Source organism: Aythya ferina, assembly GCF_964211825.1.
Source record: "Aythya ferina genome assembly, chromosome: 2".
In the NCBI taxonomy this organism is placed as follows: Eukaryota; Metazoa; Chordata; class Aves; order Anseriformes; family Anatidae; genus Aythya; species Aythya ferina.
The window spans coordinates 1,362,434-1,390,405 of record NC_140297.1 but is presented as its reverse complement, the minus strand read 5'-3'; the positions used below and the strand labels follow the sequence as shown (position 1 = coordinate 1,390,405).

Sequence of the window (27,972 nt, the reverse complement as noted above, 5' to 3'; positions counted from 1 at the left end):
GCCACCCCCACCCCGAGTCCCGTGGGGCGCCTGCGCTGCAGGAAGCCGGGGCGGTGGCGGCGGCGGCGGTGGTGGCGGCAGCAGGGGGGGGGAAGTCGGGCGGCGCCCCGCGTTGGGTGGGCGCAGCATGGCGGAGCAGGAGGGCCCCGAATTCGGCAAGGCCGACTTCGTCCTGCTGGACGAGGTCACCATGGAGCACTTCATGGAGAACCTGCGCCTGCGGTACGGGGTCGGGGATTTGGGGTGGGGATGACTGGATGGAGGAGGATGTGGGCAACGCCCCGCGATGCCGATCCCGTTAGGGCGGTGACGGGGGGCGCCGCCAGCACCGGGAGACCCCAAATCCCTTGCGGTGTGGGGAAAGCAGCCCCGGGGGGTGCAAATCCTGTCCGTCCTTATGTGTCTGTGCGTCCATCCCAACCGCGGTGCCCCCGTTTCCTGCCCACACCCCGCAGGAAGAGCCCGCGGTGCCCCGTGGCGCGGTCTCATCCTGCCCCACTGCTTGCAGATTCTCGAAGGGCCGCATCTACACCTACATCGGGGAGGTGGTGGTGGCGGTGAACCCGTACCGGCCCATGGGGCTTTACGGCCCCGCCGTGGTGGAGCAGTACCGGGGCCGCGAGCTCTACGAGCGCCCGCCACACCTCTTCGCCTTGGCCGACGCCGCCTACAAAGCCATGAAACGCCGCGCCAAGGACACCTGCATCGTCATTTCGGGTAAAAAGGGGGCACCCCAAAGGGGGGGGGTCGGGAACCCGTAATCGCCTGCCCTCGCCCACCTCCTGCCTCTCCACCAGGTGAGAGCGGGGCGGGGAAGACGGAGGCCAGCAAGTACATCATGCAGTACATCGCCGCCATCACCAACCCCACCCAGCGCGCCGAGGTGGAGAGGTGGGTCCGGCACCACGTCTCCGTGCAGAGTGGGGTGGTCCCGGGGGGCTCGGTGCCCATACAGGGGGGTGTTAGGGGGGGTTTTGGGGTCAGCGGGCCGTGTCCTCGCGCCGCGCAGGGTGAAGAACGTGCTGCTCAAGTCCAACTGCGTCCTGGAGGCTTTCGGCAACGCCAAGACCAACCGCAACGACAACTCCAGCCGCTTCGGCAAGTACATGGACATCAACTTCGACTTCAAGGGTGACCCCACAGGCGGCCATATCCATAACTACCTCCTGGAGAAGGTGTGTGGGGCGCGGGGTGTGGGGTGTGGGTATGGGGGCGTGGTGCTGGACCCCCGGCACCCACCCGCTGCTGTCTCTTCCAGTCCCGGATCCTCCAGCAGCAGCCGGGAGAGAGGAACTTCCACTCCTTCTACCAGGTGTGGGGTGGGGTGGGGTGGGATTGATGGGATGGGATCAATGGGATGGGTATAGGATGAGATGGGATTGATGGGATGGGATCAATGGGATAGGATGAGATGGGATGGGGATGGAATGGGATGGGGTAGATGGGATGGGATGGGATGGGATTGATGGGATAGGATGAGATGGGATGGGATTGATAGGATGAGATGGGATGGGATCGATGGGATGGGATCAATGGGATGGGATGGGACGGGATTAATGGGATGGGATGGGATGGATGGGATGGGATTGATGGGATAGGATGAGATGGGATGGGATTGATGGGATGGGATCGATGGGATAGGATGAGATGGGATGGGATCAGTGGGATGGGATGGGACAGGATTGATGGGATTGATAGGATGGGATGGGATCAATGGGATAGGATGAGATGGGATCAATGGGATGGGGATGGGATGGGGTAGATGGGATGGGACGGGACGGGATTGATGGGATGGGATCGATGAGATGGGGTAGATGGGACAGGATGGGATGGGATGGATGAGATGGGATGGAATGGGATGGGATTCATGGGATGGGATCCATGGGATCCATGGGATGTTACAGGATGTCTGGGATAGGATGGATCAGACATAATATAAAGGATGGGATGAGACAGGTGGGATGAGAGGGGATGGGACGGATGGAACCTATGGGATGGGACGTAATGGATGGGATGGGATGGATAGGAACAGGATGGAAGAGGTGGGATGGGACAGGATGGGTGGGATGGGGACGGGATAGGATGGATAAAACGGGGCAGGTGGGATGAGAGGGGATGGATGGAGTGGGGATGGGATGAAGGGAATCTGTGGGATGGGACGTGATGGATGAGAAGGGATGGATGGGTCAGATTGGATGGGGTGGGATGGGATAGAATGGGATGGGACAGTTGGGATGGATGGGATGAGATGGATGGGGTGGGACAGATGGGATGGGATGGATATAATCTATGGGATGGGATGAGGATGGATGGGATGAGATGGGGTAGAATGGGTGGGATCTATGGGATGAATGGGATGGGATGGGACAGATGGGATGGGACGGGGATGGGATGGATAGGATCTATGGGATGGATGGGATGGGGAATTACAGGACAGGATGCGACACGGTGGGGGCGAGACTGGGACAGGTCAGGGGACACCAGGCCAGGTGGGACGGGGACAGGGGTCCTGGTGCCCCCCAGGGCAGGGTGCTGACACCCCCCCTGCCCCATAGCTGCTGCTGGGAGCCCCTGATGATCTGCTGGCCTCATTGCACCTCTGCCGGGACCCCGGCGCCTACCGCTACACCCGGGAGGGCGCCCAGAGCAGCGTGAGTGGGCTGGGGTCAGCGGGGGGTGGGCGGGGGTCCCGGGGGTCCCGTTCCTCACCCGCATCCCCCCCAGGCTGGCAGCGATGACGCGGACGGCTTCCGGGCGGTGGAGGAGGCGATGACCATCATCGGCTTCTCCCCGGAGGAGGTGGGCGCCGTGCACCGCATCCTGGCGGCCATCCTGCACCTGGTGAGTGCACCAGTATGGTCCCACATGCACCAGTATGGTCCCATGTGCACCAGTATGGTCCTGTGCACACCAGTCTGGTCCCACGTGCACCAGTCTAGTCCCACGTGCACCAGTATTGTCCTATGCACACCAGTACGGTCCCATGTGCACCAGTATGGTCCCAGACACCCCACTATGATCCTGTGCACATCAGTCTGGTCCCATGTGCACCAGTCTGGTCCCATGTGCACCAGTATGGTCCTACATGCACCGGTATGGTCCCAGACGCACCAGTATAGTCCTGTGCACACCGGTATGGTCCCATATGTGCCACTATGATCCTGTGCACACCAGTCTGGTCCCACTTGCACCAGTATGGTCCCACTCGCACCAGTATGGTCCCACTCGCACCAGTATGGTCCCACATGCACCGGTATGGTCCCACATGCACCAGTATGGTCCTGTGCACACCAGTATGGTCCCACGTGCACCAGTATGGTCCCACATGCACCAGTATGGTCCTGTGTAGACCAGTATGGTCCCATGTGCACTAGTATGGTCCTATACACGCCACTATGATCCTGTGCACACCAGTATGGTCCCAGATGCACCAGTATGGTCCCGTGCACACCAGTATAGTCCCACGTGCACTAGTATGGTCCCCCACACACCAGTATAGTCCCACGTGCACCAGTATGGTCCCTGATACACCAGTATAGTCCCGTGCACACCAGTATGGTCCCACGTGCACCAGTATGATCCTGTGCACACCAGTCTGGTCCTACACGCACCAGTACGGTCCTGTCACACCAGTATGGTCCCAGACACACCAGTATAGTCCTGTGCACACCAGTATGACCCCACACACACCACTACAATCCTGTGCACACCAGTATGACCCCACACCCACCCGTACGGCCCCGTGCCCACCAACACAACCCCACGCCGCCCAGCCCGGCCCAGCCCCACCATCACAGCCCCAGTTCCACCCAGTACAGCCCAGTATCCGCAGGGCAACGTGCGCTTCGTGGCGGAGGGCGAGGAGGCGGCGCTGGAGGCCCCGGAGCAGCTGCAGGCGCTGGCCCAGCTGACGGCCACGGCCCCCGAGCAGCTCCGCAAGGCGCTGCTGGCCCGCACGGTGGCCACGGGCGGCGGGGAGCTGATCGAGAAGGGCCACAGCCCCACCGAGGCCGCCTACGGCAGGGACGCCTGTGCCAAGGTGAGGTGGGAAACGCGGAAAAAAAACACCACCGGGGTTCTCCGGGGTGCACACCGAGACCCCAAAATCCGTCCCCAGGCCGTCTACGAGCGGCTCTTCAGCTGGATCGTGGGGCGCATCAACGCCGGCATCGCGGCGCGGGGCTACGACGCGCGGCTGCACGGCAAGGGCACGGTCATCGGTGTCCTCGATATCTACGGGTTCGAGATCTTCGACACCAACAGGTGACGTGGTCCCCGTGGAAGGGGGGGGGGGGGACAGGGACGCGGGGGAGAGGTGGGATGGGGATGGGGGAGAACCTTGGAGGGGTTGTGGGGGAGTGGGGATGGGAGGGATGAGGAGGGGACAGATGGGGAGGACCAGGAGGGGACAGGGGACATCTGGGAGGGACTGGGGATGGGATTTGGGATGGGGAGGACCAGGAGGGGACAGGGGACATCTGGGGGGGACTGGGGATGGGATTGGGGATGGGGAGGACCAGGAGGGGACAGGGGACATCTGGGGGGGACAAATGGAAGGGATTGGGGATGGGGAGGACCAGGAGGGGACAGGGGACATCTGGGGGGGACAAATGGAAGGGACCGGGGATGGGGAGGACCAGGAGGGGACAGGGGACATCTGGGGGGGACAAATGGAAGGGATTGGGGATGGGGAGGACCAGGAGGGGACAGGGGACACATGGAAGGGACCGGGGATGAGGAGGACAAGGAGGGGACAGGGGACACCTGGGAGGGACTGGGGATGGGATTGGGGATGGGGAGGACCAGGAGGGGACAGGAGACACCTCGGGGGGACACGTGGATGGGATTGGGGATGGGAAGGGGACGTGGAAGGGATGAGACCCAGGAGGGGCGCGTGGAGGGGACGGGGCTCAGAGGGACACCTGGAGGGGATGTCACCTAGCAGGGACACCAAGAGGGACAGCAGCAGGGCCGTGAGCTCAGGGGGCCGGGTGACCGTGGCCGTCCTGACCCCCCCCCGGGCTCAGCTTCGAGCAGTTCTGCATCAACTACTGCAACGAGAAGCTGCAGCAGCTCTTCATCGAGCTCATCCTGCGGCAGGAGCAGGCCGAGTACCAGCGCGAGGGCATCGCCTGGCAGAACGTGAGCGCGCACGGGGCCGGCATCACCCGGCGGGGGGGGGGAGATTTTTTGGGGTGCTGGGAGACGGGAGGTGATTTTTGGGGACGCGTTGCCTTCCTCCTTAGATCGAGTACTTCAGCAACGAGCCCATCGTGGAGCTGGTGGAGCAGCCCCACCGTGGCATCCTGGCGCTGCTGGATGAGGCTTGCTTGGCCGTGGGGACGGTCACCGACGCGCTCTTCCTGGCCTCCATGGACACCCGCCTGGGTCGCCACCCCCACTACAGCAGCCGCAAGGTGCTTTTGGGGCTGGGGGGAGCAAAAGGGGGGGCCCGTGGGCTGGGGTTGACACCCTCTTTGCCCCCCCAGCTCTGCCCCACAGACAAGACCATGGAGTTCAACCGCGACTTCCGCATCAAGCACTACGCCGGAGATGTCACGTATGGGGGCTGGGGGGCACCACGAAGAAACCCTGGGGGGGTCTTGGGGCTGTGGAGGAGTTTGAGGGGGCATGGGGGAACATTTGGGGTCATGGCGGGGCTGTGGGGGCTCTTGGGGTGTCCATGGTTGGCCATGGGGCAGTGGAGAACCACAGCGGGCCATGGGGTTTTGGTGTCGTTTGGAGATTTGGGGGTTTGGGTGGGCACCCATGGGGGGCCATGGGGTTTTGGGGAACCATGGGGGGCCATGGGGATGTAGGGAACCACGAAAAAACCCTGGGGGGGTCTTGGGGCCACGGAGGACTTTGAGAGGGCATGGGGGAACATTTAGGGTCATGGCAGGGCTGTGGGGGCTCTTGGGGTGTCCATGGTTGGCCATGGAGAACCACAGTGGACCATGGGGTGATCTGTGGGGTTTTGGTGTCATTTGGGGACTTGGGGGTGTGGGTGGCCACTGGGGACTGTGGGCATCCATGGTGGGCTGTGGGGAACCACAAAAAACCCATGTGGGGGTCTTGGGGCCACGGAGGACTTTGAGAGGCCATGGGGGAACATTTGGGGTCATGGCGGGGCTGTGGGGGCTCTTGTGGGGGGGGTCCATGGTCCATTATCCCTGCCCCCCAGCACGGTGTCCCCGTCCCGCAGGTACTCGGTGGAGGGCTTCCTGGACAAGAACAAGGACACGCTCTTCCAGGACTTCAAGCGGCTGCTCTACAACAGGTTGGGGACAGCGAGGGGCTGGGGACACAGCCAGGGGACGCTGCCACGGGGCGGGAGGTGGCAGAGGAGCCCGGTGTCACCAGCCCCACGCCGCCACCGTCCCCAGCGCCGACCCCGTGCTGCGTGCCATGTGGCCCGACGGCGAGCAGAGCATCACCGAGGTCACCAAGCGCCCGCTGACGGCCGCCACCCTCTTCAAGAACTCCATCGTGGCCCTGGTGGAGAACCTGGCCTCCAAGGTACCAGCTGGCCACGTCCCTACGTGTCCCCAAGCCAGCCTGGTGCGACCCCAAATCGGCTAAAAGTGTCCCCAAGCCACCGGGACGCGCTCCCGAGGCGTGTCCCCAAGCTGGGTGGGCTCCCTAAATCCTCAAATCCAGCTGTGCGTGTCCCCGAGGCGCATCCCTATATGGCCAAGGTGTCCCCGTGCAGCCAGACACGGCCCCAAACTGGCCCTGAGCTACGTGGGGTTGTCCCCGAGCCACCAAACTCTCCTGTCCCCACGCCAGCCCCAAGGTTTGGGGCCACGCGGGCGCGGGGAGCGCGCCAAGCTGTGCGGGGACAGGGGAACGGGGCCACCCCCTGTCCCCCTATAACCAGCCCCTCCTTAGGAGCCCTACTACGTGCGCTGCATCAAGCCCAACGACCAGAAGTCGCCCACGCTCTTCGACGAGGAGCGCTGCCGCCACCAGGTCGCCTACCTGGGGCTGCTGGAGAACGTGCGGGTGCGCCGCGCCGGCTTCGCCTACCGCCAGCCCTACGACCGCTTCCTGCTGCGGTACGGCCCCAACAACCCACAACAGGGGGTCCTCAGCAGCCCTCGTGCATCATCCCACTCACCCGACCCCTTTTATACCCCCCCAGGTACAAGATGACGTGCGAGTACACGTGGCCCAACCACCTGATGGCCACCGACCGCGAGGCGGCGCAAGCCCTGCTGGAGCAGCACGGCTTCCAGGACGACGTGGCTTATGGGCACAGCAAGGTCTTCATCCGCACGCCCCGCACCCTCTTCTGCCTCGAGCAGGAGCGGGCGCAGCTCATCCCCATCATCGTGCTGCTGCTGCAGAAGGTGGGGTGACATTGGGGTGACATCGGGGTGACACGGGGCAGGACTCGGGGTTGGCGCAAGGAGTGGGTTTTTTGGACCCTCAGGCTGATGGGGCCGGCTCCGGGCTCCCCCAAACACTCCTGGGGGGGCTCAGGGGACGCATCCAGCCCCACAGCACATTTTGGGGCAGGGGCAGCACTTTGGGGACCGCCCCCGCTGAGCCTCACGCTGCAGGGCTCGGAGCCTGGCACCGTGCTCCTGGCACCCCCACCTCACATCCACGGACGGGGACGACGACGGGGAGGGTCCCCACCGCTGCCACACACCCCGGAGGCGGTGACACCACCGCCTAGGTCCCCAAATCCCCCCCGAGGGTGGCATTTTGGCGGGGACAAAGCGCCGGCTGCTCTCTTCCAGGCGTGGCGCGGCGCCCTGGCCCGCCGGCGGTGCCGCTACCTGCGCGCCGCCTACACCATCATGAGCTACTACAAGAGGCACAAGGTGAAGGCGTACCTGCGGGAGCTGCTGCGGCGCTTCCAGGGGGTCCGTGCCATGCCCGATTTCGGCAAGAGCCTGGCCTGGCCCGTGCCGCCGGCCGTGCTGGAGCGCTTCCAGGAGAACAGCCAGCAGCTCTTCCGCAGGTGCCAGCAACGCGCGGGGGTGCGTGGCGAGCGGGGGCCGCGCCGGGGATGCCGCGGTCGTGGTGTTTGAGCGCCCCGTGCGCCCCCCACCCCGCAGGTGGAGAGCGAGGCAGATCGTCAAGAACATCCCCCCCTCGGACATGGCGCAGATCCGGGCCAAGGTGGCCGCTATGGAGGTGCTGCAGGGGCTGCGGAAGGATTGGGGGTGCCAACGGGGCTGGGCACGGGATTATCTGTCCTCGGTAAGGGCACGGCGTGGATGGCGGGACCCCAAAATCCCACCCCAACCCGCTGCGCACCCCCACCCTACACCGCCTTCCCCGCAGGCCAGCGAGAACCCCGGGCTGGCGCTGCCCTTCGCCCGCCGCGTGCAGGCTCTGCGGGACAAGGTGCACTTCGGCTCCGTCCTCTTCTCCGGACACGTCCGTAAGGTGAGGGGCTCTGTGGGGCCGGCGTGTCCCCGTCGGTGTCCCCCTTTGTCACCCCCCTCCCCTCCCTCACTCGTCCCTGCCCCGCAGATCAACCGCTTCAACAAGAGCCGCGACCGCGCCATCCTCATCACCGACCAGCACCTCTACAAGCTGGAGCCCCGGCAGCAGTACCGGGTGATGCGGGCGCTGCCCCTCAGCACCGTGAGTGTCCCCAGCACCGGGTGGCACCGGGGTGGCCGTCCTGGCCGCCCCTGTCCCCTCCGATGTCCCCGTGTCCCACCCACGTGGGTAGATCTCCGGGATGGGGGCGGCACGCCGTCCCCGTCGCGGTGCCGTGGCACCACCGCGGTGCCGTGACTCCCTCGTGGTGTCATGACACCCTCGTGGTGCTGTGACACTATCGTGACACCCCACAGGTGACAGGGCTGAGCGTGACGAGCTGCCAGGCGCAGCTGGTGGTCTTCCACACGCAGAGCCACGACGACCTGGCCGTCTGCCTGCACAAGACGCAGCCGCCGGGGGACAACCGGGTGGGCGAGCTGGTGGGCGTCCTGCTGGAGCACTGCCGAGCGTGAGTGGGGCCGGGGACAGCCTTCTGGGGTGGGGGGCAACCCCCTAAAACGCCCCCGCTGAGGCCGTGCCCTTGCAGGACCAAGAGGGAGCTGCAGGTCCGCGTCTCCGACTGCATCCAGCTGAGCCTGCGCGGGCGCAAGAGGCTGCTGACCGTGGAGAAGAAGCCGGGCCTGGCCAGCCCCGATTTCCGCAAGAGCCGCGACGGTTTCATCCTCTACTGGCCCGAAAGATGAGGGGGTGGCCGCCCTGAGTGTCCCCCCTCACCCTCAAGCACTGCCACCGGCGCCGCGGTGGCCCCCCTGCGTGGGGTCGGGGGGACAGCAGCGTCCTCGTCCCTGCCCCGTGCTCCGTCCTGCTGGCACGTGCCCAGGAGCCTCCCCCGGCCCCGTGCGCCCCCCGTCCTGTGTCCCCCCCCTTCCCCTGGGCCATGCCAAAGCCTCTGAGTGCACTGGGAATAAAGAGAGCTGGCTGGGAGCGTGGGTGTGAGCGTGTCTGGGACATCCCAGCCCCTCTGTTCACGGTGCAGCCCCAAATCGGGGGGCGCTGGAGCCCGTGGGGACCCCTGTGGCCCAGGTCCTGATGTCCCTAACACTTGGGGTCCTTGTGCCCCTGTGTTCTGCTGTCTCTGGGTCCCCACATCCGTGTGTGTGCTGGGTACTGGGGTCAGTGCATCACATTTGTTGCGTGCCGGGTGTTTTCTGAGGGTTGGGGGGTTGTTGTGTCACTGCACAACCGCTTCTTGCACCACCGGGGCCGTGCTGGATTGCTTCTTCCTGGTACCCTGTTGCTTAATAAGGTGGTAAGTGGGTGATTTTCGCCCTAACCGTGCTGCAGGGCTGCTGTGAAAACAACAGCACGAAGCTTGGGGCTGCTCAGTTGGTTTGGCTTCGTCTCCAGCTCCATGCCAGGGACGTGCCCGGGGCATTTCGGGGACGGTTGTGGATTTGGGGACGCGCAGGGACAGAGCAGGACAATTCCTCCCAGGAAACGTCCTCGTCCCCTGCATCGGTGCCTTTCTGCTGGCACAAATCCTGCCGAGTCCTTCCCTGCAAAGCAGTGACCGCGGTGCCAGCAGCCCCCAGCCCCATGCTGGAAGCACGGGGGTCCAGAGGGCGGCTGCTTTTTTTGGGACCCTTCCTTGAGTCCCCGCGGGAGGTGCTGGCACTGCCTGCGCCCTGCGTGCCATCCCGCTGACACAAGGGCCGTGCTTTGGGCTGCTTCCCTCACCGCTTTCGCTTCCTGGAGGTTGCGAGCAGCAAGCACAGGACCTGCAGGAAGGTACGGGAGGGAGGCCAGGGGCTGCGAGGCTCCGTGCCGGCGGGGAGGGCTCCGAGGGGGCCTGGGGACCTGGCACAGGGCAGCGGGGCAGGGAAGTGGCTCTTCCCGCTGTCCCCTCCTCTCTCCTTCCCTTCTCCCCACTCCTCGCTCCCCATGCTCGGCGTGGGCACAGCCCCAGCTCAGGGGAGCCCTTGGGCACCGTGCTCAGCCCCACGCGGGGCCGCGGCTGCACGAGTGTCACCGCCCCGAGGGTCCCTGCCACCACCCGAGGGTCCCTGCCACCACGCTGCCTTTCCCCCCCCACGATCCTGCGCACGCTGAGGCTGCCTCGCTGCTCTGTTTCCCCGCAGCACCTCGCAGCTCCGGCTTTTATTTTCATTTTCGGTTCCTCGCTGCTGTCCGTGCACCCAGCTGCAGCCCCCGAGCCCTTCACACAGCGGGGGCACACAGAGGCTTCGAAACCATCCCCGCTTTTCGTGAAAATCCCTTCTTGGGTGTCTGCTTTTGTCTCCGCAGTGTGACCGTGGCCGTCCGGCGTGTCTACATGCAGCCCGGGGTCGGCGGGGGCTTGGAGATGAGGCTGATCCTGGCCGGGAAGGCTGGCGAGGGGAAAAGCGCCACGGGGAACACCCTCCTTGGGAAGCGTGTCTTTGAGTCCAAGCTGTCCACCCAGCCAGTGACCGTGAGCTGTGCAAGAGCACAGGGGCACTGGGATGGCGAGGACTTCACGGTGGTTGACACGGCCGACATTTTCAACCCCAAAGGTGACAGCATTGAGGTGAGCCAAGAAATTATCCGCTGCATCAGGCTGTCCTCCCCGGGCCCCCACGCGCTGCTGCTGGTGACCCAGCTGGGCCGATTCACCCAGGAGGACGAGGAGGCCGCAGAGAGACTGCAGGACATCTTTGGAGCTGATGTTTTCAGGCACACGATTGTCATATTTACCCGTGTGGAAGAGATGGGGGAGAGATCTCTGCACAACTACGTGTCCTGTACTGACAACAAAGCTCTCCGTGAGCTGATCAAGAGATGCGGGAACAGGTACTGCGGCTTCAACAACTGGGCAACTGGAGCCGAACGGGACCACCAGGTCATGGAGCTGATGGGGATGGTCCGCTGCATGGTGCGGGTGAATGGGGACTGGTACTACAGCAATGAGATGTACCTGGAGCCCATTTTAACAGAAGAGCAGGTGGAGTATCACATGGAGAGGTATAGAGCAGGCAGGGTGAAGAAGGAGCAGTCCGGCTGCAGGACAGGTGTGGTTTGTGGGCTGATTGTCCTCACCGTGGTGATTTCCCTGGGTTACTATATCACGCGGGTGCGAGGAGTGCCAGCACCACGGAACCGCTGAACGCCTGGGGCTGGAGGCACCTCTGGGCACCGCTCCAGCTGCCCAGGACCATGTCCACTGGGTGTTGGACATCTCCAGGGATGGAGACCCCAGCACCGCTCTGGGCAGCCTGTGCCAGCGCTCAGACACCTGCACAGCAAAAAAAGACTTTCCTGATGTCTCAGCGGGCGTCCTTGTGCCTCCAGCAGTGCCCGTGCCCTTGTGTCCTGGCTCTGGGCACCCCACCAGGCGTTCACACACACAGACGGGATCCCCAAGTCCTGGTGCAATGGAACCAACTCTCCCTTGGAAACGAAGAGGAATTGTCTATTTTTATTGAGCTTCCCTTTATCAGGTATCATGTACGTAGCACAGGGCAAAAATTATGTTTAACTTCTAACCCAGGCTCCCTTTGTTCAGGGACAGAATGCTCCTTCTGGGAGAAACCAAGGAAAGTTGCCGATAGCAAGTAGCCTGAGGTTGTACTTAGGTGACATGTGGCCATTGATGGATAAAAGGGGTTAGGGTGCTTCATCAGGGAACACCACCAAGGGCCCCCACAGAAAGGAAGGCATGCACAGAAGGGCCTGAAAAGGAGCCAGTAAGAATGATGCCACATGAGCACAAAACTCAGGTAGATTAGAATGAATTTGTATTAGATCGCTGAATAGTCATGAATTTAATGTCTCCATGGAGCCAGGAAGTCGACATTGGCTGTGCTTGATCTGTGGAAACTGCACTGAGCTCTGAGGCCTGAATAAAAGCAATATCTCTCCTGAGTGGGTGGAAATTGGCTTCTTGCACACCGGGTAAAGGAGCCACTTTTTCGGACAACAGCAGCACCTCGTTGTCCTTGGCTGAGCAATCGACAGGGTCCCAACATCCACCTGCGCATGGAGTGCTCTGAGGCATTACTGGTGTCAAAAAAGGCCAGGAATGTCAACAATTGGTCTCTCACGGAAGACCTGTTGGCTTTTTTGTAGCTCTGGGTTACTGAGCTTGGTAATGGCATAGATACGTGGGAAGCAAAGCTGTGTTTTTGCAACAGAAGGTGGTTTTGCAGCGGAAAATTCCACTAACCTTGCGTATTCAAAAGTGATTGTGCAGGCATGACAGTGGGGAGTACGTTAAGGAGATAAGGGGAAGGTCCCACTGTCCCAGAATAAGGAGGATAGCTCAGAAAAACAGGATGAGCAGCATGAAAGCAGTAAAAACAAAAATCACGAGCCCTCTAGTCACAAAAGAAGAAGGGGAGAAAAAAAAAAAAAAAAAAAGAGAAATTAATGGTTGGTCAAATTAAATTGTACCTATATGGTATAGAAGTGTGTAGGTACATAAGGTATAGGTCTATAAGGTATAAGTATAGTATATAAGGTGTAAATATGAGTATATAAGGTATAGCTAGTGAGGAAATGAGAGAAATCAGGTGTCGGGTAATAGGGGATATAGGGTTATGACAAACTTTTACTGTGTGCTCCTGCTTGCAGGACGCCCACCATTGCAATTGTGAATAAAATAGCTTCACAAAAGACCCTGTATGAAAAAAAAATATTGAGATTTTTCTCACACAATGGCCAGCCAGAAGGAAGATCTGAGCAGAGACAGAGAAATTTTAAGATAGATGTGCCCATCTTCCTGAGGAGCCCCCAGGAATGGCTGCCCTGCTCCGAGCTCGGAGCACGTCTCCGGGTTGGGGACAATCCTGTCCCAGGTCTGAAGCAAACCCAAAGCTCGGAAAGAGAGCTCCAAGGAGCCTAAATTAGTGCCCTGACATCTTTGGAATGATCAGGGAGATGTGGTGGGACAAATCCCATGGCTGGTGTGCTGCGATGAGGCTGGGGAGATGAGGAGGGGAGGTTGCCCTTCATGAGGGAGAGCAGCTGGAGGGCATGGGGCTCTGCCTGGGGGAGGATGAGGAGCCCACTGAGACTTTAAGATTAAGATTTAATCAGACCACTGATTAAAGGCAGAACAGGAAAAGGTGACACTAGGGTGTGCATCTGCTACAGGAAGAGCGAGCAGATGTGGCCCTCTACCGACAAAAAGAGCAGCCTCCTGCTCACAGACCCTGCTCATGGGGGGCTTCAGCCCTGTAAGAGGGGATAGCACAACAGGACACAATCCAGGAGGATCCTGGAGCACATCTGTGATTTTTTTTTTATCCTTTTTTTTTATCATTTTTTTTTTAAATTTATTTATTATTATTATTATTATTCTCCAAGTGATAGAGCAGCCAACAAGGAAAGATGCTCTGATGGACCTCATGCTCACCAGCAACGTGGGCTTGCTGGGAATGGGGAGGTCAAAGGCAGGCTTGGCTGCAGGGAGCGTGAGATGGTGGAGTTCAGGATCCTAAAGGCAGGGAGGAGGGTGAAAAGCAAACACATAACCAACCCTGGGCTTCAGGAGAGCAGAATTTGGCCTCTTCACGGATCTGCTTGGAAGAACCCAATCCTGTGGGATAAGGCCCTGCAGAGAAGAGGGCCCAAAAAAGCTGGTTAATATTTGAGGATCGAATATTTGAGGTTTTGGTAGCGGGGGCTGCAGGGGGAGGGCTCTGTGAGCAGAGCCCAGAAGGGGGACCCATGCTGGAGCAGCGTGCTCCTGAAGGATGGAGCCCATGGTACGGACCCATATCGCAGCAGCTCTTGAGGAGCTGCAGTCTGAATCACACTCAAAATGTAAATAATATGTGACATATGTGACTTTTTTTTTTTTTTTTTTTTTTTTCTGGAAACACCACTAATACCTGACCAGCACTGAAATAACCAAAATGAGTCTGGGAGAAGAGTCTCGGCTGAGAAAACTGGGGGTGTTTAGTCTGGAGAAGAAGAGGCTCAGGGGAGACCTCATTGATCTATCCAACTACCTGAAAGGAAGGTGTGGGGAGCTGGGGATCAGCCTCTTCTCACAGGTAACTAGTGATAGGACTAGAGGGAAACCTAAACTAGAGGTTCAGGTGGGAAATGAGGAGACATTTCTGCTCAGAAAGAGCAGTCAGGCATCAGGACTGGTTACCCAGGGAGGTGGTGGCATCACCGTCCCTGGGGGTGTTCAAGGAGAGGTTGGACGTGGTGCTTGGGGACATGGTGTGGCGGTGACATTGGTGGTAGGGGGTATTGGACCAGGTGAGCTTGGAGGTCTTGTAAAACCTTAATGATTCTGTGATTCTACATGACTTACTGGTTGAGCACTAAACAGAAGATGCCTTTTTTTGCACCATTTAAAACATCAGTAGTGCACGGGGTGGCCATCAATCAACTTTCTCAACAAAACACGCATCTGAAATTTGAAAATGCTTACAGGAAAGAGAAGTGGAAAGTGTGTGTGATAGTAAGGGTCTGGTTTGATTAGCAGAAGTGGAAGCCACCCTCACTGAGCATCGCTTGTACAGCAGCTTTAAAGGCTGCTCACCAGAGCTCCCAGCACACTGTGGCTGATGTAATCCTCACGCTGCTCTGTAATTTGACCTTGATATCGGTCGGTTATCTCTAGAAACATATGGAAGGAAGCTCTGAAGAGAAAAGCAGGGGTGTGGGGGGGAGCGATAGTGACCACAGCTGCTGCAAGAGCAGCCAAACCCATCTTGGTACTGAAGGAAACCAGAGGATGCCTCGTTGCTGGCTAACCAAATATTCCAGACTTCAGGAGCAAGGGCTTCCTTGTTGTGGAGGATTTTTGGTGCTTTTCTTTGGCCACAAGAGCTGTGAATTTGGCTCTGCACACCATCAGAGTAATACAAAGGTTTTCTGGTGTGGCAGTTGCTGGCAACAGCAGGGATGGAGCCTTGGTGTGACAGCAGCACCCTGAGGAAATACAGGGAAAAAGAGGGCAGTGCTGGACCTGCAGCCGCTGTCACATCCCTGACCAGTGCCAGCCCACTGGGTGTGCCCGGCATCGTGATGGCAGAAATTCACCTTTGTGTTGTGAGTCAGAGGTAATTGCTGCACTCCGGTGAGCCTAATTGGTCAAGTGATTTGTTGCACTCTGCTCGATGGAAATTCCGTGCCATTTCCAAACACTTCAAATGGGTACATTCTGCACTAAATCCCCCCAAAGCCTGAGAGGAGGTGGTCAGAGTGCATCGGATCCCTGCTCGCCACCCTTCCCGGGTGCCTGGGCACCCTCGGACCATAGGCAGGTGTGAGAAGCTAAGTTGTTTTTGCAGTAGAAAACTAATTTTCTGTAGTCCAAGGTGGCTGTGCAGTCATAACAAGGAGCAGTGCCAAGAAGATAAGCGGGCAGTGGAAGGCCTCACTGTTCCAAAACAAGGTGGAAGCGTGAGAAAAACAGGATGAGCAGTGTGGGAACGGCGAAACAAAGATCACAGGTTCTCAAAACATAAGAAAGGTGGGAACAAAAAAAGGGAAAAAGGAGAAATTAAAGGGTTGAAGAAAAATATATTGTATATATATGGTATAGTGTGTATATATAGGTATGGGGTTAGGGTTAGGGTTAGGGTTAGGGTTAGGGTTAGGGTTAGGGTTAGGGTTAGGGTTAGCTTGTGAACCTGTGGTACTCAGCCAGTGAAACGGGGGGTGATCAGGTGTCAGGTAATAGGGAATAACAGTATGTTTATTCAAATGTGTTTATTAAAATGTGAATGTTTATTAAAATGTGTTTATTAAAATGTGTATGGTTATTAAAACGTGCTCCTAATTGGCAGGACGCCCACCTCAGGCACCCCCCTTGGGCCTGGAGGCGAGCACCCCCCGGCTCAGCCGCCCTCAGGCTCCCAGGGGAGCCCCGGGAGAGCCGGGTTGGGGCCGCCCAAGCCGCAGGGGGACCGGGGCCGAGGCCCCGCGGCGCTCCCGGGCCGTGAGGAGCGACCCCGGGCGGGCCGGGCCTGGCAGCGCCCGGTGCAGGCCGCAAGCCTGGAGTAGGCCTCAACCTCCCCCGTTGCCATGGCAACAGCGTCGCCATGACAACACCTCCCCTTTTTCCTATTGGCCGTCGCCATGGCAACCCCGCCCCGCAGCGGGGTGGGCGGGGCGAGTCGCTATGGGAACGGCGCTGGGGAGGGGGCGTGGCTTCCGGGCGGGACCGGAAGCGGCCTGGGTTTCCCGTCAGGCGCCGCGCGGCGGGGCCGGTGGCGGCGGCGGCGGCGGCGGCAGCGGCGGGGCCCGGCCCGGCCCGGCCCGGCGGGCGCCATGGAGGCCGTGCCCCGCATGCCCATGATCTGGCTGGACCTGAAGGAGGCCGGCGAGTTCGCCTTCAACGCCGCCGTTAAGAAGGTGAGGGGGACGGGAGGGGGGCGGGAAGGGTTTGGGGAGGGGAACGGGGGGGTCACGGGGAAGGCCCGGGGCTGGGCTGAGGCCTGTGAGGGGAGCCCGGGCGCTGAGGGGGGTGTGGGGGGGGATGGGGGGGTGAGGGGAGGGGGGGGAGGGTGAGGGGGGGTGTGGGGTGAGTCGGCAGGTTTGTGGCCGGCCTCCCGTCCCGCCCTCTGCCGGTCCCGGCCTCTGGGCCCGGTTCCTCCTCGCGCAGGAGGCCTCCGGGGAGCCCTGAGGAGCCGTGAGGAAGCTGCCCGGGGGCTGGCGGGGAGCCTCGTCCTCATTCCCCTTCCTGAAGGGTGTTGCTGTGTGCTGACAGGGCCGGTGTGGGGCTCCGCGGTGCCTCTGAGCAAGGAGCCGCAGAGGCAGGGTCGGTGCTGAGCCCTTCCCAGGCAGGGCACGGTGCTGGGGGCCTGCCCCTGGGCTGGAAGATGCTGGGAGCAGAGCTGGGATCCCCTCCCCTGAGCTTTCCATCCCCGCCTGGCTGTGGGATTGTGTTTCTGAGGCCCTCCTGATGTTTGCTGCCATGCAGGCCAGCTCCCACCCCTCCGTGAGCCCCCCAGCAGAGGCAGTTCCTCACCCACAGCGGGCAGGGTCTCCTGGCAGGCACACCTCCTCCTGCCCTTGGGTTTTTTGCGGGGCCACAGCCACAGAGGAGCTGTGCAGTGACACCGGGCGTGGCACGGGGTGACACCGGGAGCCGCCCCGTGGCTGAGTCAGGCCCCACAGCCAGCTCAGCACCATCCTGCCTCCCCCAGGGATTTATTCCACGCCTGTACATGGAGCGAAATTTAAATCTTCCCTGTAAATCTGCCTTCCCCTGGCGTTTATGAACACCTCTGCGCTCTGTCACACCCCCTCACCTGTTTTTTTTCCCCCTCCCCTTCCAAGTTTGTCCTGAAGAACTACGGGGAGAACCCCGAGAACTACAACGAGGAGCTGCGCAAGCTGGAGGTGCTGCGGCAGGTGAGCCCCCTGCCCCCCTCCCGGGGTGGGCTCGGCCCCAAATCGCCCCCATTTGCCCACGGGAGCTGGGTGACAGCTCGCTCCCTGCACGGCCCCGATGTTTTCTGCCTCATGCTCCTCCCTCCCTCTTTCTCTCTCCCCTCTAGAACGCCGTCAACGTCCCCAGGGACTTCGAGGGCTGCAGCACGCTGAGGAAATACTTCGGGCAGCTCCACTACCTGCAGAGCCGGATCCCGATGGGTGCTGAGCAGGAGGCCGCGGTCCCCATCGCCTGGTGAGGGCCTTGGGGGGCTCCTCCTGCCCTCCTGGGGTGCAGTTTTCCCTGATGTTTGGGGCTCAAGTCCTATAATTCCAAACTTTTGGTTGTTATGGCGCTTTTTGGCCGGCTTCCCCTGCTGCTGGGGTGGCCTGGGGACATCCTAAAATGCCACCATGCCCCCGGGGTGGCTCTGGGGGGGCTGAGGAAGGGCCAGGAAGGTGAGCAGGGGGTAAGCAGCCCCCTCCTCTCTTCTTGCAGGACCGAAATCTTCTCGGGCAAGACGGTGACCCACGAGGACATCAAGTACGAGCAGGCCTGCATCCTCTACAACCTGGGTGAGGGTCAGAAACGCGGCTGTGCCCCCGGGGGGGGCCTTAAATACTCGGTACTGGGGGTTTGCTGCCAGTTTGGGGCTTATCTGTGCTGAATGCCTCTGCCTGGAGCCAGCTGCCCGCAGATTTGGTGCGAAACTCCCAGTTTTTGGGGTTTTGAGCCCGCTGAGCCCTGCTCCTCTCCCCGCAGGTGCGCTGCACTCCATGCTGGGCGCGATGGACAAGAGGGTGTCAGAGGAGGTAAGAGCCCCTGAGCAGCCCCTAGAAATCCCTAAAAAGGGTTTTTTTTTCCCCCTGGGGGCCAGCAGCCACGTGCTGACAGCCCTCAGGACTCGGCTGTAGCATCAATGCACGCCCCTGAGAGCTTTTTGGGTTCAAAACTCAGCTTTCGGCCTCTGGGAGCTGCTTTTTGGGGTCTTGGGGGGCCCGTGGGAGCGTTTTTAGCCCCGCTGAGCTGGATTTTATCCCCCTGCCCTCTGCTGTGTCGCTGCTCTGAGGCCAAATGTGCCCTCGGGCTCCTCCCAGCCACCCTCTGGCGTGGTTTGTGCCCACCTAACACGTTCTTTTGTCTTCCCAGGGCATGAAGGTTTCGTGCACCCACTTCCAGTGCGCCGCCGGGGCCTTCACCTACCTACGGGATCACTTCCCCCACTCCTACAGCGTCGACATGAGCCACCAGATCCTCAACCTCAACATCAACCTCATGCTGGTAGGAAAGGGGCCAGCGGGCTCCTGGCTGCCCCCGGGGTGGCTCCTGCTGATTTTAGGGCGGGCTCGGGAGGCAGCAGGGCTCCGTGCCCCGCTTTTGGGGCATCCTGTGGGGTTTTCAAGTCAAAGGGGCTGTAACTGGCGGGTCCTGGTGCTGGCTACAGGAGGGATTTGGGGGATTTCAGAGGAATCTGAGCGTGGGGACAGCCAGTGTTGCCTCCACAGGGCCAGGCGCAGGAGTGTCTGCTGGAGAAATCCATGCTGGACAACAGGAAAAGCTTCCTCGTGGCCCGGATCAGCGCCCAGGTGAGTTTTTGGGGGATCTTTTCCGTGCTCAACTCTTGTCACAGCTGCCAGGTGACACCTGGGGACGGGCTGTCCGGGCCCTGTGGCATCGCAGCAAGCCCTGAGCAGCCCCCAGCTCCTCCAAGGCAGGCGTAAGGGTGGCAGATTTCCTTAGAACACCATTTTTAACCCGTTTTTAACCCGTTTTTAACCTAAACTGACCAGCAGGGCACCCGCCAGCTGGACAAACCGAGCCCGGTGCCACCAAACCTGCCCCAACCCAGCTCTTCCTGGGGCTGCTCTCGGTTCAAACGGGGGCCTGGCTCTTTGGGGGCACCCCAAAACCCCCCCCCTTGCACCCCACAGGTGGTGGATTACTACAAGGAGGCCTGCCGGGCCTTGGAGAACTCGGAGACGGCCTCGCTGCTGGGCAAAATCCAGAAAGATTGGAAGAAACTGGTCCAGATGAAGATTTACTACTTCGCCGCCGTGGCCCACGTAAGTTTTTGGGGCTGGGGGGGGGCACCCCTCGCTCTCAGCCCCCCTCGCGGCCAACAAACGGGATTTGGGGGGGCTCAGGGGGGCTGAATTTCTTGGCTGAGTGATTTCCCTTCCACAAGGAGCTCTGACGCTTCTTTTTTTTTGCAGCTGCACATGGGGAAACAAGCCGAGGAGCAGCAGAAATTTGGGGAAAGGGTAAGCAGAGCTGTGGCAGCCTGGGTCGAGGTCCTGTTGAGCCCCGGAGGAGATTTTCAGCCCCCCTGGGGTTTCCACAGCCCCAAGGGAAGCAGGAAAGGGGCACCAGGAAAGCCCCTGAAGGAAGCTGCAGCCCTCGGGGGGTGGTGGTGGTGCTCCGTGCAGGGCAGAGGCACTGAATTTCTGTGCCATCTCCAGCACCTCTCCCAAACCTGGGACTAATTCTTCTTCTCCCCACAGGTCATCTACTTCCAGAGCGCCCTGGATAAACTCAACGAGGCGATCAAACTGGCAAAGGTGCGTTCCTTTTTCCTCTGGCAGCAGGAATTGTTGTTTTTTGTTTGTTTTTTTTTCTTTTAACGCCTCCTGAAAATGTGGGACAGGGGGATCTGGGGCTGCCTGAGGGGCTGGATTCTGCCTGGGTTTCTCGCCCGGCAGCTCCTGGGTGTGGAGCTGAGGGTTTTGGTCCTGTTTTGGGGCCCGAGGAGGGGCTGCTGCTGTGTGTGGGGCGTGCTCGGGGTATGGGGGCAGCAGCAATCCCCCTCCCTCGCCTGCACTCACTCCTGTTTCTGTAGGGCCAGCCCGAAACCGTCCAGGAAGCCCTGAGGTTCACCATGGACGTGATCGGTGGCAAGTGAGTGTGCAAAAATCCCCCGGACACAACTGGGGAGGGGGGCAGAAACCCCCAGGGAGCGGTTTCATTTGGGGTCTGGGGCTTTTGGGGCCTTTCTGCCTGCTTCCTGTCAGCCTGAGGTCTCGTTTTTAGGTACAATTCGGCCAAAAAAGACAACGACTTCATCTACCACGAAGCCGTGCCCGCCTTGGACACCCTGCAGTCGGTGAAAGGTGAGGCTGAGAGCTGCTGCCGGCGGGGTGCACACTCAGGGAACCCCAAACAGTGGGGTTTGGCGACGCCCTGCTCCCCTGGGAGCTTTTGGGGTGAAGGTGCTGAGCAGGAGGAGGGGTTTTGGGACCCGAGGAGCGTCCCCGTGGAGGTTTGGGGTCAGCACGTGTTTGTTTTGGGACCGCAGGTGCCCCGCTGGTGAAAGCTCTCCCCGTTAACCCCACGGACCCCGCTGTCACCGGCCCCGATATCTTCGCCAAGCTGGTGCCCATGGCTGCCCACGAGGCCTCCTCGCTCTACAGGTGGGTCCCGGGCAGGGAACAACCCCAAAAGAGGGCAGAGGAAGGAACCCGTGCCTCAGCCCAGCTTCCAGGCCTCTTAACGGGGTCCAGAGGGGGCCAAACCAGCTGCAGGGCTTTCCTTGGGGGACCTAAACCCTCCCAAAACGTCCCTGGGCTGATTCCTGCAGCGTCCGGGTGCTTTCCCATATCCCATCCCGACTCTAAAAGGATTTTTTTCTTGCAGCGAGGAGAAGGCCAAGCTGCTGAGGGACGTGATGGCCAAGATCGAAGCCAAGAACGAAGTCCTGGAGTACGTGTGAGCCCCACCCAGCCTCTCCCCTCCCCTCTCAGCACCCTGCTGCGAGCTCCCAGTTTGCCCAGTTCCGGGCAGGCCCCGATAACTGGTCCTCAGAGCCCCTGCTTTGGGGTGGGGAGGTTGGGGAACCCCGTAAGGCTGACGGGGGAGCTTCTGCTGCCTCTCAGGGCTTTGTTCCTGCCCGCAGCCAGTTCATGGACTCGATGCAGCTGGACCCCGAGACCGTGGACAACCTGGAGATGTACAGCCACATCCCCCCCGTCCTGATGGAGAAGTGCGCCGCCCTCAGCGTGCGCCCCGACACCGTCAAAAACCTCGTCCAGTCCATGCAGGGTAAGGGCCCGGGGGGGATACGGGACACGGAGCCGTGCCCTGGTTGCGTTTCGGTGTCAGAAACGGCTTCCCCGGTCACAAATTCAGCACTTTTTATAATTTTTTTCCCCAAATCACCCTTCCTGGTGGCTGCTCACGGCACATGGTGCTTCCTCACGGGCTGTTCTTCAGGGCTGGAGCAGATGAGGGCCAGGAGGGTTTGTGGTGGGGATCAGGGAATTTTTTCAGCTCTTTTCATCCTCTGTCTCTCCCTCCCAGTCCTCTCCGGGGTTTTCACCGACGTGGAGGCCTCCCTGAAGGAGATCCGAGACCTCCTGGAGGAGGATGAAGCCCAGGAACGGAAACTCCAGGAGCTGCTGGGGAAGGGCCCGGCCCCGCCGGGTTCCCCTCCGCCTCCTTCATCCTCCGGGCTGGCCGAGGTGAGCAAGGAGTGCTCCAAGTACCTGGAGGTGCACGAGAAGGCCAGCTTCACCAACACCGAGCTGCACAAAGCCATGAACCTGCACATCGGCAACCTCCGCCTGCTCAGCGGGCCCCTGGAGCAGGTCCGGGCGGCTCTGCCCTCGCCCTCGTTGACTGAAGGTGAGTTGGGAGCCCGCCTGGCCTCGCTGCGCCCCCCTGGTATCGTTTTCGTGCCCCGAGGTGGGGAGGGGCACGGCTTCTGCACCCCCCTGCTGCGTTTTTTGGGTTCTTTTCAACATCAGCCACGCTCTTGGGGCATCAGCCTGCTGCGTGGGGCGGTGCGAGGCGGGCTGTGGGGGCTTTTCTCCCCCAAAAATGCCCAAATCGCCATCCTGGCACCTTGAGATCACGGCGTAGGGATAAAATAAGTCCAGCAGAGGCTCAAACATCCAACCTGGGTGTGCCAGGACAGGCTGCAGGCTGTCCCCAAGCCCTCGCTTCCCACCCCACGAGCAGTTTGAGGGTTTTGGGGACGCCGCGCCCTCTGAATGTTCCCAATTCCCCCCCCCAGACGACAAGCAGGTGCTGCAGAACCTGAAGCGGATCCTGGTGAAGGTGCAGGAGATGCGGGACCAGCGCCTGTCCCTGGAGCAGCAGCTGCGGGAGATGATCCAGAAGGACGACATCACCACCTCCCTCGTCACCGCCGACCGCTCCGAGATGAAGGTGGGCTCCTCCTGCCACCTCCCCGGGGCTCTGTGGGGGGGGGGGGTTTCCCTGCAGCCCCTCAACTCCCCCCCCCCCTTTCTCCTTTCTCCCCGGCAGAAACTCTTCGAGGAGCAGCTGAAGAAATACGACCAGATCAAGGTGTACCTGGAGCAGAACCTGGCGGCCCAGGAGAACATCCTCAAGGCGCTGACGGACGCCAACGTCAAATACGCGGCCGTGCGCAAGGCCCTGGCCGAGGTGGAGCACAAGTGAGCGCGGGGGGAGCAGCTTGTGGGGTTTTGGGGGGCTCTGTGGGGTCGGGGAACACAACAAAAAGGGTAATTAACGCAGGGGCTTGCTGCTAATTGCACGCCAGCCCTGGTGCTCAGCCCTCTGTCCCACCTCCCCAGGTGGAACACCACCGTCCAGACTTTGGTGGCTTCCTACGAAGCCTACGAGGACCTGATGAAGAAATCCCAAGAGGGGAAGGATTTTTACACCGACCTGGAGGGGAAAGCTGCCAAGCTGCTGGAGAAAGCCCGGGCGGCCTGCCAGGCTGCCGAAGCCAACCGCCAGCAGATCCTGGAGAAGTAAGTGCCCCTCGCCCTGCTTCTGCAAATTTGGGGGGGGATTTAGGGCTTCGTGCCCCGCTCTGGGGTCGCTGGGACACCCCAGCGAGGTGGGAAGCACCTCTGGGTGCTGCTTATGGGGTCGGGGTTGGCTGTAGGGTGGCTGAGGGCTTGTAGGGCTGCAGGAGGGGGGATTTTTGGGGGCTGGCAGCCCCTCCCTGACTCCTCCTACCCCCTCCCACTTCAGGGAGCTGAAGAAGCAGCCGCCCCCCCGCCCCACGGCCCCCAAACCTGCCTTGCAGAAGAAACCTCCGGAGCTGGACGGGGGCGGCCCCGAAGCCGCCGAGGCCGCTCCGCTCGGCTCCCTGGGCTTGGCCGATCTCCCCGAGGAGCTTCGCAGCCTCCCCCCCGACGTGCTGGCCGCCCACCTGGCCCGTTTGCCCCCTTCCACCCTGGCCGCTCTCACCCTCGACCCCTCTTTGGCAGCCGGGCTGCGCCCCCCGGCCCCCCCCGAGGTTTTTTTACCCCCGGCCAGGCTGGCCAGCGCCCCGCTGCAACCCTACAACCCCGCCCGCTTCCCTGCCCTCCCCGGCCACTACCCCGTGCCCGCTTCTGCCCCCGCTGCCTTCCCAGTGCAGCTCCTGCAGCCCTCTGCCCCCCAAGCCGCCGTCCCCCCCCCCAGCTCAGCCCCTTCCTCTGCCCCCCAACTCTTCCCGGCCGCCCCCTTGCTCCGGGGCCCGCCCCAGCCCGCTTATGGGGTGCCCCACGTGCTGCCCCCACGTTCGTCCCCCCAGCACGGCCCCGCTGTTTCCTACGGGGTCAACCAAGCCGGGCTGCCTGCAGCCGCCCCCCCCAGACCCCCAGCTATGGGGCCGGCCCCCGGGGGTGCTCAGCCCCCACCCATGGGTGCCCCCGAGCAGGGCCCGGCCCCCCGCCCGGCCACCACCACCGTGGACAGCGTCCAGGCCCCCATCTCCAGCTGCGCGGCCCCCCCCCGCCTCCCAAATCAGGGGCCTACCGTGCCCCCCGCTGGCTTCCTGCCCCCCCAGCGCCCCGCTGCCCCCCCTGCCTCCTTCCCCTACGCCCCGGGGGGGCTGCAGCAGCCTTTTGGGCACCCCTTCCCCCCCGGGCAGCACCCCCACCCCACTTTCACCCCCCCAGCACAGCTGCAGCCCCCCGTGGAGCTGCCAGCTCGCCCCCAAAGCCTGGGGGGCCCCCAACAATTCCCCCCCCAAGCCCCTTTCCTCCCCCCCGCCCGCCCCCAGCTCCCCCTCCCCTTCCAACCCCCTGCCCGCCCCCCGCTGCCCCCCCAATTTGCCCAGCAGCCCTATTCCGGCCCCGTGGGGCAGCTGCAGCCCCCCCCAGCCCCTCCCCAGCCCCCGCTGTGCCCCCAGCTCTACCCCCTGCCCGGCCAGGACAAGCTGCCCCCCCACGGCCTTCCCCCCCCCACGGGGACCCTCCCCTTCCCCGGACCCCTCCCCAGACCCCCCGGGCCCAGCGTGCCCCCAACCCAACCCCTCCACCCCGCCCTGGGGGGGCTGCAACCCGGGCCCCCCCCCAGCTCCCCGGCCCTCCCTTTTTGCCCCAGCCCTGCCCCCATGGGGCCCCCCCCGCCTTCCCCCGCCCCCCAATCCGCCCCCCCCCACGCCGCCCCTTCTCCCAGCCCCGTCCTGAGCCAGCTGCAAGGCCCCGCGGCGGTTCAGGGCCCCCTGATCCCATCCCCGGCCCCCTCCCCGCAGCCCCCTCTGCCCCTACAGCCCCCCCAGCGCCCCCCACCCTCGCTGCCCCCCGGCGAGCCCCAATTCCAGCGGCAGAGCTCCTCCACCGACGACCTGCTGTCCTCCAGCCCCGAGAGCCAGCACGGGGGCTCCAAGGCGGCGGTGGGCCAACCCCTGCTGCAGCCCACCAAGGCGGACGCCAAAGAGGGCCAGAAACCCAAAGCCGTGCAGCTGATCGAGAAGGACCCCTACGAGAAACCCGAGCGCGTCCTGCGCCTCCTGGCTGAGCTCCAGCGTTTCCGAGGGCTCCTGGAGGGTTTGGAGCACCCGGCGAGCACCGCTGGTGGCGGTGGCGGTGGTGGTGGCACCCAACTGGACGCGGTGTGGAAGGAGCTGCAGGACGCCCAGGAACGCGACGCCCGGCAGCTCTCCATCGCCATCGCCCGCTGCTACTCCATGAAGAACCGGCACCAGGACATCATGCCCTACGACAGGAACCGCGTGGTGCTGCGCTCGGGGAAAGACGACTACATCAACGCCAGCCGGGTGGAGGACCTCTCGCCCTACTGCCCCACCGTCATCGCCACCCAGGCCCCGCTGCTGGGCACCGCCGCCGACTTCTGGCTGATGATCTACGAGCAGAAGGTCTCCGTCGTCGTCATGCTGGTGTCGGAGCAGGAGCTGGAGAAGGTAAAACCCCGAGCGTGGTCCCAAATCCCAGCTCCTGGGCTTCATCACCGCTCTTGGTCCCCACAATGGGGTGTTGTGAGCCTTTAAGGGGTGCCATGAGCCACCTCATTCCCTCCCCCTGCCCCTATTCCCCCCTCCCTGCCCCTATTCCCCCCTCCCTGCCCCTATATCCCCCTCCCTGCCCCTATATCCCCCTCCCTGCCCCTATATCCCCCTCCCTGCCCCTATATCCCCCTCCCTGCCCCTATATCCCTCTTCCTCTCAGCAAAAGGTGCTGCGGTACTTCCCGGCGGAGCGGGGCCAGCCGGTGGTGCAGGGCCCCGTCACCCTCATCCTCACGGGGCTGAAGGCCACCCCGACCCACGTGGAGCGGATGATCACCCTGCAGTACCGCGACCAGAGCCTCAAGCGCACCGTGGTCCACCTGCAGTTCACCTCCTGGCCCGAGCTGTACGCTAACGGGGCCGAGGGGAGGGGGAGCGGGGCGTGGGGAGGGGGTTTTGGGGTTCCTAAAAGCCCCTTCAACCCCCTCCAGGGGTCTGCCCGACAGCAAGGGGAGCCTCCTGCGCTTCATCCAGGAGGTGCACGGCCACTACCTGCACCAGCGCCCGCTGCACACCCCCATCGTGGTGCACTGCAGGTGAGCGGCACCCGGCGGGGGGCTTTTTAGGACAAAAAAGGGGGGATTCTAGGGGCTGTGGGGTGCCTGATGGGGTCGGGTCTCCCCTGGCAGCTCCGGCGTGGGCCGTACGGGCGCCTTCTGCCTGCTCTACGCGGCCATGCAGGAGGTGGAGGCGGGCAACGGCATCCCCGACCTGCCCCAGCTGGTGAAGCGCCTGCGGCAGCAGCGCAAGCACATGCTGCAGGAGAAGGTAACGGGGTGAGGGGGGAGGTATTGGGGTGCCCCTAAATGCTGGGGGGGTGCCCCTAGGTCCTGGGGGGGGTGCTCACCCCGCTCTCGTCCCCGCAGCTCCACCTCAAGTTCTGCTACGAGGCCGTCCTGCAGCACGCGGAGCAGGTCCTGCAGCGCCACGGGGTGGGCACGCCCGGCCCCAAGCCCCCCAACAGCACGTCCCCTAAGGTGGGTGCAGGGAGCTGGGGGTGTGGGGGGGGGATAAAAACCCCCTGGGGGCTCACAGAGCTCTTTCCTCGCAGCTCTACTTCCACCAGGACCCCCAGGACCTGGTGCTGGGGGGGGACCTGTCCATCAGCTCCATCCAGGCCACCATCGCCAAGCTCAGCATCAAGCCCACGGGAGCAGGGGGAGAAATTGGGGGGGGCTGGGGGCTCGATCCCGCCCCCATGCCTGATTCTGCCCCCCCGGAGGCGCTGCCAGCGCTTCCTGATGGCGTTTTGGATGGGGTGACGGATGGCAGCACCGCCCCGATCCCTGAGCCAACCCCCCCAGCGCCCCCCGAGCCCCTACCTGAGGCCGAGAGCAGCAACCACGTGGAGGAGGAGACCCCCAAACCCCCCCCGGCTGACCCCCCGGGGCCTCCGCAGCCCCCGCAGCCCCTGGCCTCCGCTCCCTCCTCCTCCTCGCTGGAGCTGCTGGCCTCCCTCACCCCCGAGGCCTTCACCCTGGACGCGTCGCTGAAGGGCAAGCAGCGGATGAACAAGCAGAATTTCCTCCAGGCGCAGACGGGAGAGGGGCTGCGGGGGCCCCGGCCCACCGACGACCCCCTCAGCATGCTCGACCCGCTCTGGACGCTCAACAAGAGCTGAGGGGGGGGCCTGGAACCCCCCAAAATCCTGCACTACAGCCACAGCCCCCGGCCTCCCGCCTCCCAGGGTGCTGGGTTGGCCCCTGGGGGGGTTGGGGGGCGCAGGGGGGGCCCTGCCTTCCTCCCCCAAGCTTTGTACAGGTGTACGGCGCCCGCCACTTTCTCTCACTCCCTTCGAACTGACTTTTTCAGCTCTTTGCTACTAAAATAAAGAGGTCGATCTGGCGCTGTGCGGGGTCTGGAAAACGTCCCCTCCCCGTGTGTTGTCCCCATGACCCTGGGGA

General features: G+C 62.4%; 2 protein-coding genes and 1 pseudogene across 3 annotated transcripts; all 3 read left to right on the top strand.

Moving 5' to 3' along the window:
- The first annotated feature begins 63 nt into the window (after positions 1-63).
- Positions 64-9,450, top strand: MYO1G (myosin IG). The gene is made up of 22 exons (XM_084509153.1): positions 64-222; positions 509-717; positions 798-891; positions 1,010-1,175; positions 1,259-1,312; positions 2,556-2,651; positions 2,725-2,841; positions 3,833-4,039; positions 4,118-4,263; positions 5,028-5,142; positions 5,247-5,417; positions 5,490-5,560; positions 6,206-6,280; positions 6,387-6,519; positions 6,892-7,058; positions 7,145-7,352; positions 7,749-7,972; positions 8,070-8,214; positions 8,299-8,403; positions 8,491-8,604; positions 8,820-8,974; positions 9,053-9,450. The coding sequence occupies exons 1-22, from the start codon at positions 128-130 to the stop codon at positions 9,207-9,209; spliced, it is 3,024 nt and encodes a 1,007-aa protein (XP_084365279.1). The 5' UTR covers positions 64-127; the 3' UTR covers positions 9,210-9,450.
- Positions 9,451-9,869: 419 nt separating this feature from the next.
- Positions 9,870-12,366, top strand: LOC311431567 (GTPase IMAP family member 1 pseudogene; annotated as a pseudogene). The gene is made up of 2 exons (XR_014698877.1): positions 9,870-10,254; positions 10,771-12,366. The product of XR_014698877.1 is annotated as a GTPase IMAP family member 1 pseudogene (transcript).
- A 4,314-nt stretch (positions 12,367-16,680) lies between these two features.
- PTPN23 (protein tyrosine phosphatase non-receptor type 23) lies at positions 16,681-27,913 on the top strand. The gene is made up of 25 exons (XM_084509150.1): positions 16,681-16,821; positions 17,749-17,823; positions 17,970-18,097; positions 18,341-18,417; positions 18,605-18,654; positions 18,992-19,123; positions 19,348-19,428; positions 19,774-19,905; positions 20,056-20,103; positions 20,344-20,400; positions 20,679-20,737; positions 20,870-20,949; positions 21,135-21,249; positions 21,473-21,538; positions 21,732-21,877; positions 22,136-22,459; positions 22,851-23,005; positions 23,105-23,256; positions 23,398-23,577; positions 23,804-25,964; positions 26,230-26,414; positions 26,500-26,604; positions 26,698-26,836; positions 26,935-27,045; positions 27,120-27,913. The coding sequence occupies exons 1-25, from the start codon at positions 16,738-16,740 to the stop codon at positions 27,687-27,689; spliced, it is 5,412 nt and encodes a 1,803-aa protein (XP_084365276.1). The 5' UTR covers positions 16,681-16,737; the 3' UTR covers positions 27,690-27,913.
- Positions 27,914-27,972: the final 59 nt, after the last annotated feature.